Below are 21,572 nucleotides of genomic sequence, written 5' to 3' on the forward strand. Positions count from 1 at the left end.
GAATATGTTCAATAACATTGATGGACACTGCATCATTGTTTCAGCTTATTAGAATAAGAAGCTTCTGAATACAGCCCAGGTACTGAGCCTCATTACTAACCCCCTGGACTCCCATCAGTGTTCAGCACATGTAGGCACTTAATAAATGTTTATTGATTTGATTAGACTACTGCAATAGCTGCTAATATGTCTTCTTGCTTCCATTCCCCACACCAATCCATCCATCATACAACTGTCAGACCACTTAATCTTCCTTGTGTAGAGAAGCCCTTCTCCGTAGAGAAGGAGTGAGAGAGAGCAGGAAGGAGGGAGAAAGGAGAGAGAGAGAGAAAGAAAGGGGATGGAGACAGAGACAGACAGACTCTGGGGCTACTTGTCCAGGAGTTTCCCTTTGTCCTTCCTTATAGTGTAGTTCACTCATTTATAGCCAATACTCATTCAGGATACAATAAATCGGCTTTATCAGTAGACAAAACCCATTATAAAACTAGAGACAGCAAAAAAGCAAGATTTAAAGAGAGCAGGAAAGGTCCCATGGTAAATGGTGCTCATCCACCAGGTAGGGGTGGGGAGGAGAGGGAAGGAAGGGGAAAGTGTATAAATTCACCAGGTCCCAGTGAGACAGCAAATTCTGTCCAGGCAGGTGACTCCTTAAGTAGGTCAGTGAACTAGACAAGGCTCCAGCTGCTCATGATGCATACCTGACATATAACTGCACATAACAGTTCAGTGTAACTAGCTCTTCACTTGAAATTGGTCAGACTTCACATTCACAGCCCGTGGCTCCAAAGTTTCCAATCTTCCACCTCCCATGATATTTCTGTCCTTTCTTCTAGCTGAAGACACTTCCTATGATACTTCCTATCATATCCCCCCCACCCCATAGAGCCTATATAGTTATGATGGTCTATGGCTCAAATATCTACAGTAGGTCCAATTAGTTCCCCAGTAATACTCTAACTCCCTCCCATGGCATTAAAGGCCTCTCACGATCTGAGGCCTCCCTACTTTTTACAGCCTCTCCTCATATTTTTCTCCATACACTCCACATGTTCAAGTCAAATTTGACACCTCTCTGTCTCCTGAACATGTTCTTGTGATCTCTGGCTTCCAGGCTTTATTGCCTGTTCCTAGAATATCCTTTCTCTCCTCTTTGCCCATTAAATTCTTATCCTTCAAAGCTCCACACACAGGCCACCTTCTCCATGAAGCCTTCAGCAATCCCTACTATTGGTACTACTGGTATAGGACTTTGTTTGCAACCAGAGCTGTAACTAGGGCAAGGCTAGAAGGATTTTACCCCATGACACTGAAATTTGGAGGACACAAAAATAACACAAGCACTCCTTTAGTAGAATAAAAGACACTACAATAATTAATTCGCCTCTTGCTCAGCTGAATTTATATAAGTACTTATATTATTTTCATGTCATAAATTACAAAGTTGATTTGAATGTGTGGGCTGGGATGGCTGGCCCTGGTGTCAAAATTGTTACAGATCTGTCTACACCTTTTTTCCCTTTTTTTTATTATATACATATTTATGGAATAAAACAAGCATTTCCAAAATGTAGTACAATAAAAAAGATGACTATACATAAAACTGCAAATCTACTATGTACAACTTGCTATTCCTTTCAAATATACAATAAAATTATCATGTAAATTTCTTTTTTTTCCTCCTTTTTTTTTTACCCTCCCCCCATCCTGTCCTAGAGATGGCTACCATTAGACAGAAAAATATATATATATATATTATTCTATATACACATTGAATACATATATATATTATTCTATATATATAAATTATTCTATATATCTAGTTATCAGTTCTCTCTGGATGCAGATAGTGTCTTTCTTCATATGTCCTTTATAGTTAATTTAGGTATTTATAATAACCAAAATAACTTATTAATGTACTTAGGACTATCTGGAATTGTAGTTGTCTGTGTTTGTCTCTTCTTCTTTTACTAGACTCTAAGTTTTATGAGGGCAGAGACTGTGCCTCACCAAAATTCTTTACATCTTGTCCCCCACTGTGCATGGAGTACACAGAAAGTAACACACAGAAGGCAGGGAGGTGGTACAGTGGATAGAGTTCTGGAGTCAAGAAAGACCTGAATTCAAATCAAATGCTAGCTATGTTACCTTGGACAAGTCTCTTAACCCTCCCTCATCTATAAAATAGGGATGATACCTACCTCACAAGGTTATCGTAAGGATCAAATGAGATAATATGTGTAAAGTACTTTGCAAATCTTAAAGCGCTATCTTAATGCTAGTTCTTATTATTAGTTATTTCTTGAAAAAAAAATTGAGTGAATGAAAATTCATATACTCCAAGGATTTTTTTTCCTTGTTCCCTTAAATACTATGAATGAAATGTAATTTAAATTTAAGGACTAACCACAATGTTTTGGAAGCTCTGACTACTAAAAAGAACTCTATTTCTCCTCATTTAAATGCTTAAGAAGCCCCCAAACACTACACATAAAAACTTCTCTTTTAGTTCACACAGACAGTTGAGAACTTGAATTTAATCCTCATTACTTTAAAACAAGATCTTGCTCTGTGCAAAACTGGAACATCTTAACCAACTCCTTCCCCTATTCTTTCTCTGATGCCTCAGTGTAGTACAGCTCCCTGTGACCTTCAAGTCCACAACACACGGTGAAAAATTTTAACACACTGGGAAGTCATGGGAAAGGGACTAAGCAACTCTCATTTGAGGGCCAATTTAACTAAGGTCAAAGAAATTATCATCAAAGGTTAGCCAGGGTAACTGCTTCCAACTGCAATCACTCATGAAGCTTTCAATGGAAAGCATAGGAACGGAAGTGTTGATAAAGATCCATACTAACTACCTGCTAAAAGGGAGGAAATTGATTCAAAATGCAGAATGAACCATATATATTTTGGACATAGCTGTGCAGGAATTTGTTTTGCTTGACTGTGTATATTTATTACAAGAGTTTTTCTTTTTAAAATATTTATTTATAATTTATATAATAAAACATGCATTTCCATAATATAGTATAATTTTTAGAAGAGATTTAACATGAAACTGCAAATCCATTATGTACAACTTGCTATTCTTTTAAATATATAATAAAGTTGTCATGTAATTTTTTTTCCTTTTTTCTTTCCTCCTACCCCTCCCCACTGAGCCCTAGATGTGGCTACCTAGACACAAATGTGTATGTAGATATAGATACATATGTAAAATCATTCTATATATATTTTTATTTATCAGTTATTTCTCTGGATGCAGATAGTGTCATCCTTCATATGTCCTTTGTAGTTAATTTGGGTAATTATAATGGTTAAAATGACCTATTCACTCAGAGTTGTTCTTAAAACAATATTGCTATTACTGTATACAATGCTCTCTTGGTTCTGCTCATTTCACTTTTCAATATTTCATGCAGGTCTATTCGTGTTTTTCTAAGATCACCGAGCTGATCATTTCTTATAGCATAGTAGTATTCCATTTTTAAAAATTTTTTTATTTTATTTTTTTTTTTTAGGCAATCGGGGTTAAGTGACTTGCCCAGGGTCACACAGCTAGTAAGTGTCAAGTGTTTGGTCTGAGGCTGGATTTGAACTCCGGTCCTCCTGACTTCAGGGCCGGTGCTCTATCCACTGTGCCACCTAGCTGCCCCTCATAGTAGTATTCCATCACAATCATATAGCACAACTTGTTCAACCATCCCCCAATTGGTGGGCATCCCTACAATTTCCAGTTCTTTGCCACCACAAAGAGCTGCTATAAATATTTTAGAACAAATAATTTTCTTTTCCTTTTCTTCTAATCATCAGCGGAAGTTCTGAAGACACAAAAAGAAATAACTCCAATGAGGAAAACAAATGACAGTTGTCTGAAGATATCAATGTGAATGTAGAGGGACCCCACTGACCAATTTAGATTTTTTAAAGAAATGTGTAGAAGATGAAAGCAAGTGCAGATAACAGAGGATGAACATAACAGCAGAATGATCTTGGAAAAAATATTGTAACTACTCCTAATGCTCAGAACTAGGCTTGTGAGGGGAGCGAAGGACAGCAACAACAACAAAAAAAGTTGCTTGTTAAAGCAATATTGGGAGAATGAGGAGGATAAAAGAAGGGATTGAGCCTCTGCTTGGGGAGGTGAGACACCGATAACTGATAACAGAGGGAAGACTGAATTGCTCAACTTTTATTTTGCTTCGGTTTTCTCTGCCAAGCAGAAGTATCCTCATGTTGGAAAAGACGAAATCTAAGTGACTAACTGGAGCTGATGCCCAAGGTAACTAACTCTTCTTGGCCCTGTGCTATCTAACACGTCCATCCATCACTTGAATAATGTCATTAGCTGGCATGTCCACTGTGTGCAGAAAGCACCAAGCAGCGTGCTAAGTCCAGCTCTGCCATTTAGTTGTCATATGACTTGATCAAGTTCTTTCCCCTCTCTGGGTCTGTCTGTCAAATGAGGTTGAACTCACATTGGAGAGAAGAGATAAAAATGAAGATGAAAGAGTGTAAGAACAAAGAAGGAGAAAAAAATCTCCCCTTATAGGATCTATTTCTTTTTCACTGGGGGAACATGAAGCACTGGTATTTTATCATAACCAGGTTAAATATTATACAGTATGGCCAAGCAGTGCACAATGGTGGAAAATACATTGGCCTGGCCTTTAAAAACAACTGGGTTCTGGTCCAAGCTCTAGTACTAATAAGCTGTATAGCCTTTGGCAAGTCACTTTTCCTTTCGGCCATCTATTTTCCCATCTGTAAATTGAAATGAGTTGATTTTGATAATCTCCCTTTCATTAAAGTTCTCCTTTGATGCCACTAGGTGGGCAAGGAGTTACCTTAGGTTCTTAAAAAGCTATTTTTTGGGGAGAGGAAGACAAGGCAATTAGGGTTAAGTGACTCGCCCAGGGTCATATAGCTAGTAAGTGTCAAATGTCTGAGGCCAGATTTGAACTCGAGTTCTCCTGACTCCAGAGCCGGTGCTCTATCCACTGCACCACCTAGTTGCCCCTTAAAAGGTAATTTCTATGAAACCCAAGTTCTGGACTGTCTATAGGAGGCATAAATACTTACTATTGTGCACAGCACAGTGTTTAGTCACTGGGACTATGCGCTTGGTGAGAATGTGTGTTGGTTTAAAAAAGCTAAGTACATAGAGACTTATCAGATCATTAGGGGACAAATTTTTTTTGGCCACAGAATCCCATGAAGACTCTTAACCAAAGCATAGAAATATTAAGATCTGCACAAGTAGGAGCACCCAGACTGATAAAATCATGAATCTTTTAAAGTACTAAACATATGGAAACAGTGCTAATTAATAAAAGCTGGTAAGGACACGACAGTCTGGTTGGAGGTCTAGAACTTCTCATTTTCAAAGTACCTCTAAAATTGGTTTGAGATTTCTTAAATTCCCTAATTGTTCACTCACTGTGAATTCTGAGTGATGTTATGAGGCTGGCAAATGATTCAGGCCACACCAAAATTCAACTGTTTGCACAATGGTAAAATATACCAAAGGGCACTCTCTTTGAATACTGGCTGATTTACTGGCCTACTTCATCATAAGTAGCTCTCTTTTGCCTCTAGGATAAAACACAAACTCCTTAGCTTGGCTCCAACCTCCCATTCAAGCCTTATTTCACATTAGTCCTTTTTAAACACTGGCATACCAAGATCAACTAGTAATCAACATTTCTGTTTCTGCACCATCACACAGACTGCCCTCCATGCCCAGATTCTAAGCCCTTTTCTTCCTTTCAGAATCCTTATCTTCTTTCTTCTCTTTCTTACCTCTGGTGCTACCTCTTTTATAGAACCTTCACAGCTCAAAGTATTTTCTTGATCCCTAAATAGTCTCCCAGCACTTTTTCTGAATCTTCCCTTTACCTCCATCACTTCCCACTTCATATGATATTTACTTGTATATATGTTGTTTTCCCCTCACTTCCAAAGTCGAACATAAACTCCTTGAAGTCTGAAATTATTTCCTTTTTCTTCCCAGAGTCTATCATGTTGTTGTTTGTCCTTCATTTTCAAAGAGGACCAATGACATTCTAGGGTAATGTCTTGACTTGTGAGTGAATTTAAGTAAGGCAGAGTTGCCCAATGTTGTCAGCCTCACTCTTCCAGAGACATGGAAGTCCAGTGGCAACATAAAAGTCAAGACAACTGTTGAGGCCCAGGATACAGTGGATGATCTTGGCATCTCCAATATCTGACCAAGCTCTAAATACTCTACAGGGCCTGCTTCAGCTGCCACAACAAATTGTTCTCATCTGCCCATTTGTCAGGGAGAACTCTTCATAAGCTTGGGGTAGACATGCCCTCAACTCACTGATAGGTTTGAGGCCTATTGGTTACCCTCAACCTGGCTTAGCCTGCCTGCCAAGATGGTTTGCCTTCAAGAAGCTGCAGCAGGGTCTAGCTTAGAGCCTTCTACATAGTAGCTACTTAAGTAGGAAGGGGCTCCCCTTCTCCCTCTGAGTCATAGGTTATTTACTCTGGCAGCAGCTACTGCAAGCCAATGGCTCTCCTCTCCCTCTCTCTGCTTTTTGGAGATCTCCAAGGAGCAGCCAGGGGCAATGCCCACAATCCAACCCAGCTACCTTAGAAGAATAATGAATGCATCTCCAGATTCCAAAAAAATTCAATAGTAGGAACTTAGGTGAATGTGAGACAAATCACTCAAATGCTGGTGGAGGGATGGGGTAAATGGTTATGGACACACCACAAGCAAACTTAGAAAGAAAAAGAGATCTATTTGAACAACCCAAGAAAGTCATCTCAAGAAATCCTTTTTGTGGAGGGTGGAGCTGTAGGAACCAGGTATAATAATAATGTTAATAATAGCTAACATTTATTATAAGAGAAGCACTTACTGTTTTGGAAACTGCAAAGTCACATAAAACTGTCAGCTAAGGTTCTGGTATAATCACTCAAGCTGCTCAAGGGAGACCCAGATGTTGCCAGTAAGAATACTGACAACAATGAGGACTCACTATCTTTCTGGAATGGACACTAGTGATAGCACAGGTGTCCAATGTCAATGGGAAGATAGCTACCAGCTCTTCAGAGCAGGTGGGCACAGCGTGGAGTAGATTTCAGCTTTCTGCCTTTCTGGGAGTCCATCCAAAGTAGAATTGTAAATCTGTATACAGGTGTCTGGCCAAACAATCAAACAATAACAGAATGCGGGATGGTCTCCAGATTGTGGACTCAGATTTGAGATATACTGTGTAAGTAAAGCTATTTAACTAAACCATTTAAGTTTTAAACTTAGATGCTTAATATGAACAGTGATTGATCTTTTGGGGGGTGGAAGAGAATGAGAAAACGTATTAGGCTTTACTATGCCATAGTGCTAAGCACTGGAAATAAAAACAAACAAAATGAGTCCCTCCTCAAAGAGTTTACATTCTAGCCGAGGAAGACACATAAAAGGGAGCCCAAGTTCTTAAGTTCCACCTGAGTAAGTACAATTCATCTTCCTGCTAAAGGCACGAGACGAGGTCTCCAGAATCTCTATGAACTCAAATGAGTCCTTTACTATATAAACAGAACGGTTCTATTTAATTTTACCGTTTTGAAGGCTTCATAAGATTCAGTGCTTCATATGATCAGCGCTGTTTTCCAATCCCATACTGCCCTCCTCTGGCCTTTGTGCATTGCTATAGTCAATGACCTCCCCGTCTTTGCTTGTTGAAATCCTTCTCCATCCACTTCTTTCAAGAAGTTTCCCTTCCCGGATTCCGCCAGCCAGGGCTGTTATCTCCGCCAACTGTCCTGGAGCACACGGTATAGACCTCTCCTCCATACCCTCATCTATCTTGCATTACTTAAGTGTATACGTGTGCTTGGCTGTCGAAAAGTGAATTAGCAACCGAATGCCAGATTTGTGATATCTGCTCGTACATTTACTAGCTCTGTGCCCGTCACGTGCCCTTCCTATCTCATCAAGTTGTTGGGGCTGATGGGTCCCACAGGGCTGTGAGTTGTTGGCATTTTCCATTTCAATTTCAAGCGTGTTTCTTCCAAAATACAACGAAAAGGGCAGGACTGAATGTCTGCAAAGGTCCTTTCCAGGGACGGCGTTGCCGTTATTTCCCCACCAGCAAAACGGCACGTGTACTGGTCTAGCCGTTCTCTTGCTCTCCCCACTCTCGTTCCCTCTATTGGTTCTCGCTTTGCTTCCGCCCAGACCCGGAAAGTCTCCCCCCGCCTCCCGTCACCTTTCCCCTCTTTCTCTGCCTAACTACGGGAAGGTAGGGAATGACGGAGAAGATTCTCGCATTCCGTCGTCAGACCCCGCCCACAATCGGGAAGCTCCGCCCATAGTACACGAGGATTGGTGAAATAACTTCTGTCCATTAAGGGATTGACACGATCTAATTGGTTAGGACTGTGGCCGCGAGCCCAAGTGGATGCGCGTTCGTCTCGCGCTAGGACGATACTCTGCTGATGCGAACGTGCGTGCCGTTGCGCGTGCGCAGTATCGGGGGCAAGTCGGGGCTGAGGGGGTGGTCATGGCGGCGCAGTGCTCGGGTTTGGTGCGGCGGACTTTCCCGGCGATCGCTCTCTCTCTTCGGTAAGAGGCTGTAGGCTTCTCCATTGAAGGGGAGGACTGGGTCCTCGTCTTCCTGTCACCCTCCTCTCGCGCTGTCGCGGAAGACAGGTAGTCCTCGGTCTCTGACCGAGAGGGAAGGGGCCTACCGGGACCGTGAGGGGCTTTGGGAACCGCGGGGCCGGAGTGCCCGGCCTTTCTTCCCGGAGGTGGTAGCGGCTCCGGGTTGGCCCAGGCTTCGTCTGTCCCGTCGCTTTTTCTGCCCTTCCTGGCTCCCACCAGCAGCAACGACTGTCCCGGGTGTGGGTTCACTTGGGCTCCCTCTTCTTTTTCTGCCTCCCAGGCCCGCTTCACCCCATCCCCCATTCCTTTGCTTTTCCAGCCTAGCTCCACGCTCCCTCACCTAACGTCCGATCCCCTCCACCCTGCCCACGGCTGAGTCTCATGCTCCTCCCTCCTGACCCTAAACTTGGGAGAAGAAAAAACTTCTGGCTGTGCCCCCTTCTCCCACCCCCAGTGAAAAAGCACAGGCTCCTTGAATAGTGGGTGGTGTTCTCAGATTGCTTCATAGCACGCTGTCTGGACTTCTTTGCAGCAGCAGCGAGGGTGTAGTGGAAAGAGCACCCAGCTTTTGAAGGTGGAAGCCCTGTGATTGACACTAGCTGTGTGACCCCGGGCAAGTAACTGAAACCTTTGGAGCTACGTTTTCCTCATCTGCAAAATGGGAACAATAGTGCTTGTGTCAGGGAAACAGGATTGTGAGAAAAGTACTTTGTAAATGTTGAGGTGTTATTTTACGTGAGCTGTATCTGTGCATGTTGTATTCCCCCATTTGGCCATAAGCTCCTTGAAACCAGAAATTTTTATCTCGAATATAATAGGCGTTTAATAATGAATGGAGCTCACACGCAGCGAAGTTACTATAACTTCTCAGTTCTAGGGAAAGTACAAAGATAAATAAGACATGACCCTTGCCTTTGTGTAGCTTCCTGTCCAGTAGAGTAGTAAAATAGTTTCAGATGTAATGAGGACCACCAGAGAGGTCTCCACCCTTACCTCTCCGTTGAAAGGAGTTAGGTTTGTTAGAAAGTTTTAGGTCGACTCTTTCATTCTGTGTGAATATTTTTTTAAAAACACAATCTCTGCGGGCAGCTAGGTGGTGCAATGGATAGAGCACCGGCCCAGAGGTCAGGAGGACCTGAGTTTAAATGCAGCCTCAGACCAAACACTTGACACTTAGTAGTCACTTGTGTGACCCTGGGCAAGTCACTTAACCCCAATTTCCTTAACAAAAAAACGAAACACACACCCAATCTCTGCTCCCAAGTACTTCAAGCCTACTCTCTGTCCCGACCTGGAAGGGCTGATTCAAATCAACATTGTAACACCTGTTATTCTGCGGAGCTATTTTCTTGCTAAGGTATAAAGATCACTAAAATCTTTCCATAATGTTCCCTAACGTGGCTTTAAATCTAATAAGAGTAAATACATATGTACGCTGAACATAATTTATCTCATTTAAAATACATTTGAGAAATACAAAGTATTTTTAGAGCAACTGAGGCAGATTTCATACCCAGAAATTCTCTGGTACACCTAAAACATTGTTTGACACTTTAATATAGTGCTGAGTTAGTATTATTTCAACTGAGGTCACCAAATTGAGGGAAGGGAGGGAGCTTTTTGATACAGTTGTGAAAATGCTGAACTGTGTTCACCTTCACACTAGGAAATCAAGGACACAGATGTTATACTAACATAGGAGTTTACATCTAGTAACAGTTAAAAGTGCACTATAGTCCAAGGGTCATAAGGGCAAGCCCACTGACCTCTCTCCTCGATAAAAGTTGTTTGCCTCTTAGAGTTAGGTTGGTTAGAGGATAGCTTGTTAAATTGACAATTAATGAAAGCCTACCATTAATAGTTTTTGAACACCTTTCATGTTCAGTGCTACTGTAGGGGATACAAAGAAATATAAGGCACTCTTAGCATTTATCATCATGAGGTTCAGTCCATTTCGTAGACTAAAACTTTACAAAACCATCCTCCACCTCCATGAGTGGTGTTGAATATGTAATGACTAATTTGATGTGAAAAATAGAGTAAGCAAAGCTTGAGTGGAAATGTTTTTTTTAGCAAGTCACTCATGGGTTGAGCTAGGTCATTAGGGAAAATCTCTGGGAAAATGTTTGTGGGCAAACTTTTACTGTAATTTTCCCCTTCTCTACTTTGAACCCTAAGAGCTCTGAATTTAGTCTTTATACCACAGTTTTTAATCTTGTTTCTGCCAGTGATTAGCCTTAAACTGTCTTTAAAAATGTAATCTGGCTCTTAAAATGAAAGAGAATAAATTGCTTGCCCCAAAAGGGAAATCTTAAACCAATAGGTAGAAGGTAGAGGGAGGCAGATTTCTTTTAACTAATATATAGAAATTAGTTTCTTTTCAATTTGAGTTGCCCCAAAATGGAATGAGGCGGCTCTTGTGAAATTATGAATAGGACTCTATCATAGAAGTCAGTTGTCTGACCTCTGGTTTCAAGTCTTCAAATGCCTGTTGGACATCTCAATCTCAACATGTCCAAAACTAAACTCATTATCTTTCCCCTCAAACTGCCCCCTTCAGACTTCCCTATTATTATTGAGGGCACCCCCATCCTCCCAGTCACCCAGGCTCAAATCCTTGGTGTTATCCTCAACTCACTGCTAATCTTTCACACACACATCCTCCTCCTCCTCATATACAATCTGTTGACAAGACCTGTTGATTTCACATTTCTAACATCTCTCAAATACGGTTCCCGTGGTTTAGACCCTCATTTCCTCATGCTTTCCCTACAAGTTCTTTGCCACACCTGTCCATTTTCTACTCAGCTGCCAAAGTTTTTTTCCTAAAGTGCAGATCACACACCCACACCCTAACTCTTCACCTTCCCCACTCCTGCCCCCCATTAAACTCTAGTGGCTATTTGTCACTTCGACCTTAAAATACTGAACCTTCTAGCATTCAAAGCTCTTCCTAACCATGTTTACATTCTTACCACTTCCTTCCCCCACCCTACCCCATACTCTTTAATCAAGACATGGGCCTCCCTGTCATTCCTTGAGCCATTCCCTCCATCTCTCAGCTTCAAGCATGCTCTCTGGCTATCCCTCAGACCTGGAATGCTCTCCCTTCTCATCTCTTCCTCCTGGCTTCCTTGGCTTCCTTCACTAACCAGCTTAAATCCCATCTACTACAGGAAGCCATTCCCAATTCTACTTAATCCTAGAACCTTCTTTCTGTTGATTATTTCCTGTTTATCCTGTATGTAACTTGTTTGTACATATATTTTAGAATGTTGTCTCCCTTATTAGATTATGAGCTTAAGGACAGGAGCTGTCTTTTCCCTTCATATCCCCAGTGCTTTGTGTAGTGCCTGGTACATGGTAGGCACTTAACAACAGATGCTTACTGACTGATTAGAAGTACTCAGGTGTTGTGTGTGATTGTCAGTCAGGGATGTTAGAGAAAAGATTCCTGTATTAGATGAGAAATTAGACTAGAGGAGTTAAGGTTCCTTTCCTCTTTGACATTCTATGATTAAATGAAAATTTAATAGTTCAGGACAATAATAGGACAACATATAATTGTCTATGAATAGTACAGTCAGCCTACTATCATTTATTAAGTGCCAGCTATGTACCATGCACTTTGCTAAGCACCTCAGCACTTACGCAAAGAAAGGCAAGACAGTCCCTGATCTCAAGGACAGTCTAATGGGGAAGACAATAAGCACACAACCATGTACAAATAAAATGTATACTAGGAAAACTTGGAGATAAAAGAAGGAAGGTGCTAACATAAAGGAGAACTAGGAAAGACTTCTTGCAAAAGGAAGGACTTAAGCTGAGAATTGAAAGACAATTGAAAGGCAGGACTTGGAAATGGATGAGAAGGGAGAGCATTCCAGGTGTGGGGCTAAGCCCTTGAAGTCGGGAAATGGAGTGCCTCATGTGAGGAACAGCAAGAAAGCCAATGTCACTGATTTATAAAGTAGGCTTGGAGGATGTTATAAGCTGTAACAAGACTGGAAAGGTAAGAAAGGGCCAGGTTTTGGAGGGCTTTGTGAGCCAAACAGGATTTCATATTTGATCCAAGAGGCCATGGGGAGCCCCTAGAGCTGATTGAATAAGGGATGACATGGTCAGATTTGCACTTTAGGAAGATCATTTTGATGGCTAAGTAGAGAACAAATTGGATTATGGAAAGACTTGAGGTAGGGTTAGAATAGCCCAGGCATGAGGGGGTGAGTGCCTACACCTGGGTGGTTGCAATATCCAAGGAAAGAAGGGATACAAAGGAGGGTACTATTTTAGCTCTGAGGGGCAAAGCCATTACTCCTATCAAACTGGCATCTAAAGAGGATTGAACTCATCTTCCTAAGTACAAATCTGGCCTTGGATACTTACTAGCTATGTGACTGAGCAAGTCACTTAAGCCTGTTTGCCTCAGTTTCCTTATCTGTAAAATGAGTTGGAGAAGGAAAAGGCAAACCACTCCAGTATCTTTGCCAAGAAAACCCTAAATGGGGTCACAAAGAGTTGGACACAACTGAACAACATTGTACTTTTTAAACTAAAATTATAAGTTTAATCATAACATCTTCTATATATCCAAGAGTTTAACTGTATTTGACTTGAGTAGACAATTTTTTTCCCTCTTATGTTTGTGGCAAATGATATGAGTGAAAATTTTTAACAGGTCCCCTTTCATTTTCTTTAGAGTGGGCGAATCATTAACATTGTTGAATTTTATTCAGGACCTCTTCTAGACTCCTCTGTACAGCAGCAAAACAGAAAAATAATGGCCAGAACTTAGAAGATGACTCGAGTCAAAATGAACAGAAGACAGACAATACCACTCCAGAGAAGACATTAACTGAAGAGAAGGTCAAATTAGAAGAACAGCTGAAAGAAACTTTGGTAAGATATTTGAAGGGCACTTACTGAGTAAGGTAACATAGGCTGTTAGATTCTCATCCCAGTTCTGCCTCTTGCTTTGTGAGATGATTATAATCCTCCTGCCAAAAAAAGAAAAGAAAGAAAAATATTAATAAAGTAGTTTAAGAAAATGCACAGAAGAGATCAAAAACAAGTTTAGAGGGAAACACAAGAAAGATTAAGAACCAATTTGTTTAATTGAATATATACTTTTAAAGTATATGTAATGATATTTAGCCTCATATTTAGTTTCTTTTTTTGTTCTTATTATGGAAGTTTTTATATTTGGTGCTTGTCAAGTTCAGAATAACTGTCATTTCTAAAACTAGAATATTTTCCTGAAGGTCTACGTTCTAGACGTTTTTTGCTCTAAGACATTGAACAAGTCTGGGTCGTTAGAGAGGGATGGGTTAGATCCAGGTGAGCTTTCCTAGCTCCTTGGCATCACACCCAAAAAAGAATCTGAAAATGAAATTTGATGCCCATTTGCATCATGAGTTGTTCTGCTGATACTTTTGAGTAGAAAATTTGGAATGTTGTAATCTCCCTAGAGTAATATCCTGCGTTTGTCAGTTAAAGAGTGTGAGTACTTTATTTAATGAGGTTTTGGTTTTCATCCTTGCTTATTCTTTATCCTTTTCCCCTGGGTATGTTTATTTTTTAATAAAGAGGGATTTGGCAGTAGCAGTATTAAAATGTTTTATAGTTTGGCATCTTGTTCCATCCTTAGCTTGAAAGTTCCATCAATTCTTAATTACTGTTAAAGGAGCAGGGATATAAGGTAGTAATCTACTTTTTTTCTTTATCTTAGGAGAAGTACAAGCGAGCCTTAGCAGATACGGAGAACTTGCGACGGCGAAGCCAGAAATTAGTAGAAGAGGCAAAATTATATGGTGGGTGATCCTCTAAAATACAAAAATTGTTTTTATTTATTCACAAGAGTACACTTGTCGTATAACTTATTTTCCACAGGAATTCTACCCATTTTTTTTTTTAATGTGAGAAAACATAATTGGAAAACTTGTAGTTGGGGACATTTAAAGGAAGCAGGTGCTGAGTTGAGCAGAATGGGGAAGGGAACAGGGCAAATGCAAGGGAGCATTCCCTGGGGTACATTTAGATTGAGTTGGGGAGTGTCTGAGGATTATATACGCAGAGTTTGGTGTTATGGTGAAGTGAAGTATACAACAAAATTAATCTGACACTTAAAGCGTAATTTTTACATAGTAGTTATATGTAAATGTTAAGCAATTAGTATTGGATTTAGATGCTGAGAACCTGGATTCAGCCCTAATTCTGTTTACTGGCCAAATCACTTAATTCCTCTTGACAAGTATAAGTAAATACCCAAGAGAACACGTGTATATATTTCATTTCTCGTTAGTGTTGCTATGATAAAAAATAATAGGACTAATGTACTTCCCATCATTGTCATTAAACAAATATACTGCAGAGCTGCTAAGTGCAACTGGTGGGCACCAGGAAGGATGCAATATATTTTAAAGTTTTGTGGCTTTTAATTAGAGACAAGGGATTCCATACATTTACAGAGATAGTAAGATTGACCAAATATATATAAAATCTCATTTCCCCCTCATTAGGGAAGAATCAAAGATGATTCCAGGGTTTCTAACCTGGATGACTAAAATAGTAGTAGTCAGTACCCTCCACAGAAATAAGGACGTTTAGAAGGGGTGGGTTTTAGAAGAAAGACAGCTCTATTTTGAATGTATCAAGTATATACCGTTATGCCATTTGTTGGAAACAATAAACCTAGAATGATAGTATTCAAAACTGGAAGGAATCATTGAAATGGGGTCTAATCCCCTCCTTTTACAGATTTGTAGATTTGTACTCAAAGATCAGTGAGCTCATGAGGTGCTGAGGCCATCAAGATAAAGAGTAGTGAGACATAATAGACTAGGTCACGTCGTGTATAACGACAAGATGTGGCAGACAGGAGACCCAGGAGAGGGCAGTGTCATGAAGACCCAGAGAGGAAACTGCTCTTCGTCGTCAAATGCTGGCGAAAGACTAGGCAAAGGCCATTGGATTTAGCAATAAAGAAATGATTGATGTGGAAGCGGACAGTTTATTGCGTGGTAGAGACAGAATGGGAGTTCAGAAGGAAGGAGGAAGTGACAGCATTCAGTCAAGGAGTATAGATTTTTATTTTGTTTTTTAGGATATAACCGGAAAAAAGGAAGGAGGGAGGACGCTAGAGTTCAGTGACGGGGAAGATAAGGGCATGTTTGGCAGCAGAACAAGAGCCAGAGGATATGGTGAAGTTGAAAATTAGACAAGGGGATGATTGTGACACCAGTCTGTTGGAGGAGATAGAGAGTCAGGGTGGAGGGAAAGGTTGCCATGTAGCATTGAGGAATCATTTGAAAATAGTTAACAAATTTGAATTGGACCCAGTCAGCATGGTTATTTGGCTGCTTCCAGAAGTGAGGAGGAGCAGGCAGCCCAAGGAGTTGGAAAGTTTGGAAATGAACAGATAGGATTTGAAGAAAAGAAAGGGTAAAGTTGAACGGGTTGTAGGCATTACATAAGGTTTTTGAAGGGAGGAAAGTGAGGCCAGAGCAGCAAGGATGATAGGCTAGGAATGGAGTGAAATGATTGGAGGTAGCATTGAGGATAAAAAGTAGGTTTAGGAGTATTGGTAAAATGTTCAGCACATTGCCTCACACATAGCCAATACTCAGCCAGTGCTTATTCCCTGTGAAGAATGAGGCACAGGGAGAAATGGAAGGAAATACGAGTCAGAAGTACAATGTTTTTAGGCTGAAAATGACCCAGTTGAGGGGAGACATCGAAGATGTGTAAGTGAGCGTGTGGTTTATAGAGCAGAGTCATGGAGAAGAGGGGCACCTTCCACAAGGAAGAGACAAAATAGAAGAATGAAGAGATTTGCCATTAGATGGCTTCAGGCTTCTGTCACTTAAGCTAGAATACACAGTTATGCCATTTGGTGGAACCAATAAACCTAGAATGATGGGATTCAAAACTGGAAGGAATTGTTGAAATGGGGTCTAATACCCTCCTTTTACAGGCCCAGAGAGGGAGGTGAGAGTAGCTTGCCTGAAATCACCCAGGTCGGTAAAACTAGAACCAGGGTGCCAGGTGCCTAGGCCAGTGCACTTGCCATCTACTGTTACTACCCTTCTGAAAGCAGCTCAGCCATTTTGTGTGGCCTCTGGAATGGATCAGATTTAATTCTTAAGGTATGGCATTGAATTTAAAAGTTGATACAAAGGAAATTTAGTTATTCCAGTAGGGATTCAACTTTACGGCTAGGGTACATTTGAAAATGTTAAGACCTTTTCTTGAATTCATATACTCAAAGAAAAATAGTACAGATATTAAAGACTTCTTTTTCTTCCTCTACCTAGCCAAAAGTTATTTTATAAGGTAAACTCTAAATTACTTCAGCCCAAGAGTATTAACTGAATAAATGCTTGTTGAATGATTTTTAGTTTGGATCTTCCTTCCACTGACCTAGTCCACAGCCTAGTTCACAAAGGCTTGAGTGGACAGCCTTTCAAAGTCATTGTAGTACTCAGAATTCCATTATTGATAAGTCTTCCTTAACTTGGGTAGCCTAGTCCTTCAGTGACAAGCATAGTTGATCGATCACCTGCCAGGTCACTTGAGCCCTTTCCATTTTGGTAGGCCCTGCTAGTTTGTACTCTACTGGCGTAGCTTTTGTGAATGTTGGGTCATCTCCATTCTATGGTGAATGGAGGATAATTTCTGGGAAGGAGTAACATATAAATGAACTGTCACGGATCTACTGTACTTTCTCTTTCAAATACATTCCCTGTTGCATGTTTAAAGATTATTCAGGATTCTAATAACCTATACTTAGTATTGTAGGTGAGAACTGGCAGTACATTTACTTAATCATTTTATCACTTTGATAGCTAGGTGGCACACTGGATAGAGCTCTGGGCCTAGAATCGGGAAGCTTCAGTTTACTGTCAGACACTTCCTCTTTGAACAAGTCACTTAACCACTTTTTACCTCAGTTTCCTCAGATGTAAAATGAGGATAATAACAGCACCTAGTTCGAAGGGTCACAGTGCCTGATATATAGTAGGCACTTAATGCTTATTCTCTTATTTTTCTCTTCCCTAATAATCACTTTATTATTTGAACATTTTATTTTTTAAGTTACATGTAAGAAAATTTGAAAACTACCTGTAATTTGGTGGCTATGTGCTGAATTCTATTTTAAATTTTGTATCTATTTGACTTATCTTCCCAATTAAGCTCCTTAAGGACAGGGACCATGTCACAAAACCTAAACTTATAAGTAGGCATTCAGCAGGAACAAAACAAGAGGATTGTATATGAAACTGCAAGTCTCTGTTATGTATAGCTTACTATTTAAGAAAGTCTGTAATAATTTGATTTGTAACTTTCAAAACTTGTTGTACTTGTCTGCAAAACTTTCTGCCTTCTGTTCTCTTTTCTGCATGTAAAAAAAAAGATGTCTCATCTTTTTTTTTCTGTCCTCCTTTATCCTCCCACTGAAAAGAAAAACAATGACAAAACCCTTATAACAAATATTCGTAGACAAAACAGATTCCCATGTTAGCTATGTCCAGAAATGCATATATTCATCTCGAATCCATCACCTGTCATGAAGTGAGTAGCATTCTTGATTCCCAGGTCTTCCAAAGTTGTTTCTCTTTATAATGTTATTGTATAAATTGATCTCCTGGTTCTGCTCATTTACTTTGACATTTCATACAAGGCTTCCTAGATTTCTCTAAAATCATCCATTTTGTCATGTTACGGCATAATAATTTTACATTCATATACCATCATTTGTTTAACCCTTCTTTAATAAATGGTCCCTCCCTTAGTTTCCAGTTCTTGGCCACCATTTTAAAAAGCGTGCTGTACATGAAAACAACTTTGCCTCTTTCTTTGATCTCCTTGGGATAATAGGCCTCAGTTTAGTAATTTGGGGGACATGATTCCAAATTACTTTCAGAATGGCCAAACCAGATAGCTCACCAATGTTGTATAAACGGGCCTATTTGCCCACAGCAGCCACAATATACTGTCATCACTTTTCAGTTATCTTTTCAATCTAAGTGTTAGTTGGAAGAACCTTAGAGTTGCTTTATTTTTCTAAATCTCCCTGATTTGGAGCCATATTTAAAATTTTTCATGCTTTTTTCCCCCTTATATAAACCTTACTTCATGTAGAATCTCATATGTCAGTGTCAGAAGGCACCTTCATAATCATCTAGTTTTTTGCCCCTTTTTTTTTTACAGATGTGGAAATTAGGCCTAGAGAAGTTGTGGCATCTCATATTTCTGTAGCACATCATCCCAGGTAGGAAAAGGAAGAAAGAGGAATACAAGTATTTTGCCTATTGTATAGAGAAAAAAGATGCCGTCCCTGTGGTATGACTTGCTAAGTCACACAACTATTAAGTTCCAGAGCCAGGGCTTGAATTCCAAGTCCTGTGCCCTTCCCACAGTATCATCCTGCCATAATACTGTTTAGCTGACAAATTTATCCTTATGTGCATATACAGATGACATTTGAGATTACTGTGTAAAATTATAAAGTTTTGAGTTGATATTAAAAATACAATTGCATTTTTTTTCTTTAGGTATTCAAGGTTTTTGTAAGGATTTATTAGAAGTTGCTGACATTTTGGAAAAGGCAACAGCAAGTGTCCCAAAAGAGGAAATAAAGGAAGAAAACCCTCATTTGAAGAACCTCTATGAGGGTCTTGTCATGACTGAAATCCAGATTCAAAAAGTGTTCAAAAAGCATGGTTTGCTCAAACTAGATCCTGTTGGTACCAAATTTGATCCCTATGAACATGAAGCCTTGTTCCATACTCCAGTAGAGGGGAAAGAGCCCGGCACCATTGCACTAGTAACCAAAGTTGGGTATAAGCTACATGGGCGAACCTTGAGACCTGCTTTGGTAGGTGTTGTTAAAGAACCATAGCAGTCTAACTTTCTGACTCTTTCTTCCCCACACTCAGATGCCATACAGTTTATTAAATGGATATTTTCTCCTTCAAACACTTTTCACATTTTCTCACTCTTCATGGAAGTAACCAGTGGCCCAACAGAAAATTCACCCAGTCTTGAAATTGCATTATTTAATGAACTGAATAATTTGAAAACTCTGCAAATTGATTTTAGTATTGCATATTTGAAAAACAGAGCCTCTGAGGCACTCTTGTACATGTATAGTATCTTGAATAATGTTTTATCTGTTAATAACCCTGGCTACTTAAAAGGTATGTTCAGTGAATAAAACACCTCCAGGAATTCTAGTGTGACTGTCCAGACAGGTTTATGGGTTTGTTTGTTGTTGTTTTTTACTTCTTTTATCATCCTGGATTTTTTTTTCTTTTGTACTATGAAAAGATTATGAGAAAAGTGCTTTGAAATTTATAAAATGACTAGATGAAACCAACAGATTTTCTCTCTGCAACAAATTTTATAATAATCTTTGAGAGAAGTATACTTTGGCTCCTTGTTTATGTTGCTGTCTTGCTGCCAAAAATTTTGGTGGCTTCTAGCTTTTCCTTGGGATATATTGATATGTATATAGTGCTGTTTATTCTGAACCATTATGTGAACTTCAAAAAAGAAGCTATTTAAATAATATCTAAGTACTACATATTATCCAACTATCACTAATAATTTTCCCAGTATTTGGGTTTTATTTCAGACCTTTAGGTAAATAAACCATTTTTAGTAGTCCTTTTCATTTTTACAGCTATCACTTTGCCAGTTAAGTAATTTGATTTGGCCCTCAAAATCTGGGAAAATGTTTGCAGTCTTTTGGAGTGTTGTATTTAAAAGTAGAAATATGTTGAAATCAGTGTCTGAAATAATCTCAACAAATGTATTTAATTTTACATTCCTTAGTAAGTTCTGCTTTCCCAGAGTTTAGGAACCAAGTACTACTGGGTGTGGTTTTTAAAACATTGTTTGAATTTATTATTTAAAAGGATTAAAGCCCTAACTTGTGCTAATTTTCCTATTTTCTGGCATTTGTTTTCTATTTGTTGGGTTATGTTCTTGTTACAATTGTAATGGCCTTTGACATTTCAAAACTAAAAGCCCTCAAATCATGTTATTTAACTCTTAGCTTTTTTACATACACATTTTAACTGCTGTACCAATTACATGAACTTTGTTTTCAATTATATTCAGCAAACATGCATCTACTGCTTATGTGATCCTCAGGGAATAGATTAAAAATGACAATTCCTGCCTTCAGAGTTGACAGTGGTAGACATGACAACTCCACCTTGCATTGTTTTGTGTATAGGAGCAGAAGACATCTAAAATGTTTTAAGAAAATTTCATTCAACATTCTGAGTTGGAGGTTTTCAGAGAAGACTACATGAGGAGGTGGCGGCCCTTACCCTGAAGACAAGACATTAATATTCTCAGAGATGTGAGCTTGTATTCTAGGCATGGGAGAAGGAAGGCCTGAATGAACATGCAGAAGTAAGGGAATGGCTAGCAGTTTGCCTGGAAAGTGGAGTACATGAAGAGGAGGAGTAATATGAAATCCAACTGAAAAAGTAAATAAATGGCCTTAAAATACCAGGCTCTAAGGAGTTAAAAGGGTGTGACTATCAGATGGGTATACTGAGAAAATTCTTTTAAAAGCTGTATGAAGCATAGACTGTTAAGGGACTCGCCACTGGAAATAGAAACTAATTAGGAGGTTGTTATAATCCAAATGAGCAGTGATGACCCAAATTAGGGTAATGAATAGTATAAGCGTGTGGGGGCTGGGAGGAGTATGATATCAGGTCTAAAGCTAAGCTAGAGGAACAGACATTTAGAATTGACAAGTAGATGTTTTAGGTAATAGAAACATTTAAAATGGCAGACTTACAGCCTGAATGAGGTAATAATATCAAAGTAAATCAGGAAGCTGGAAAAGGGGGCAGGTTTAGTGAGCAAGGTGAGTTCCACTATATACATGTTGTGATTAGTTGCAGACATT

At 39.6% G+C, this 21,572-nt stretch overlaps 1 protein-coding gene across 2 annotated transcripts; it reads left to right on the forward strand.

Moving 5' to 3' along the window:
* The first annotated feature begins 8,509 nt into the window (after nt 1–8,509).
* Nucleotides 8,510–21,170, forward strand: GRPEL1 (GrpE like 1, mitochondrial). 2 transcript variants are annotated; one of them, XM_027835996.1, is made up of 5 exons: nt 8,510–8,602; nt 13,378–13,540; nt 14,370–14,451; nt 18,851–18,911; nt 19,195–19,284. In XM_027835996.1, exons 1-5 carry the CDS (start codon nt 8,541–8,543, stop codon nt 19,211–19,213), a joined length of 387 nt encoding a protein of 128 aa, XP_027691797.1. In that variant the 5' UTR covers nt 8,510–8,540; the 3' UTR covers nt 19,214–19,284. The 2 variants fall into 2 exon arrangements, with proteins under 2 accessions (XP_027691797.1, XP_027691796.1); XM_027835995.1 differs by lacking the exon at nt 18,851–18,911 and having other exon boundaries at nt 19,195–21,170.
* Nucleotides 21,171–21,572: the final 402 nt, after the last annotated feature.

Source organism: Vombatus ursinus, unplaced genomic scaffold (assembly GCF_900497805.2).
Source record: "Vombatus ursinus unplaced genomic scaffold, bare-nosed wombat genome assembly UNPS02014818.1, whole genome shotgun sequence".
Taxonomy (NCBI): domain Eukaryota; kingdom Metazoa; phylum Chordata; class Mammalia; order Diprotodontia; family Vombatidae; genus Vombatus; species Vombatus ursinus.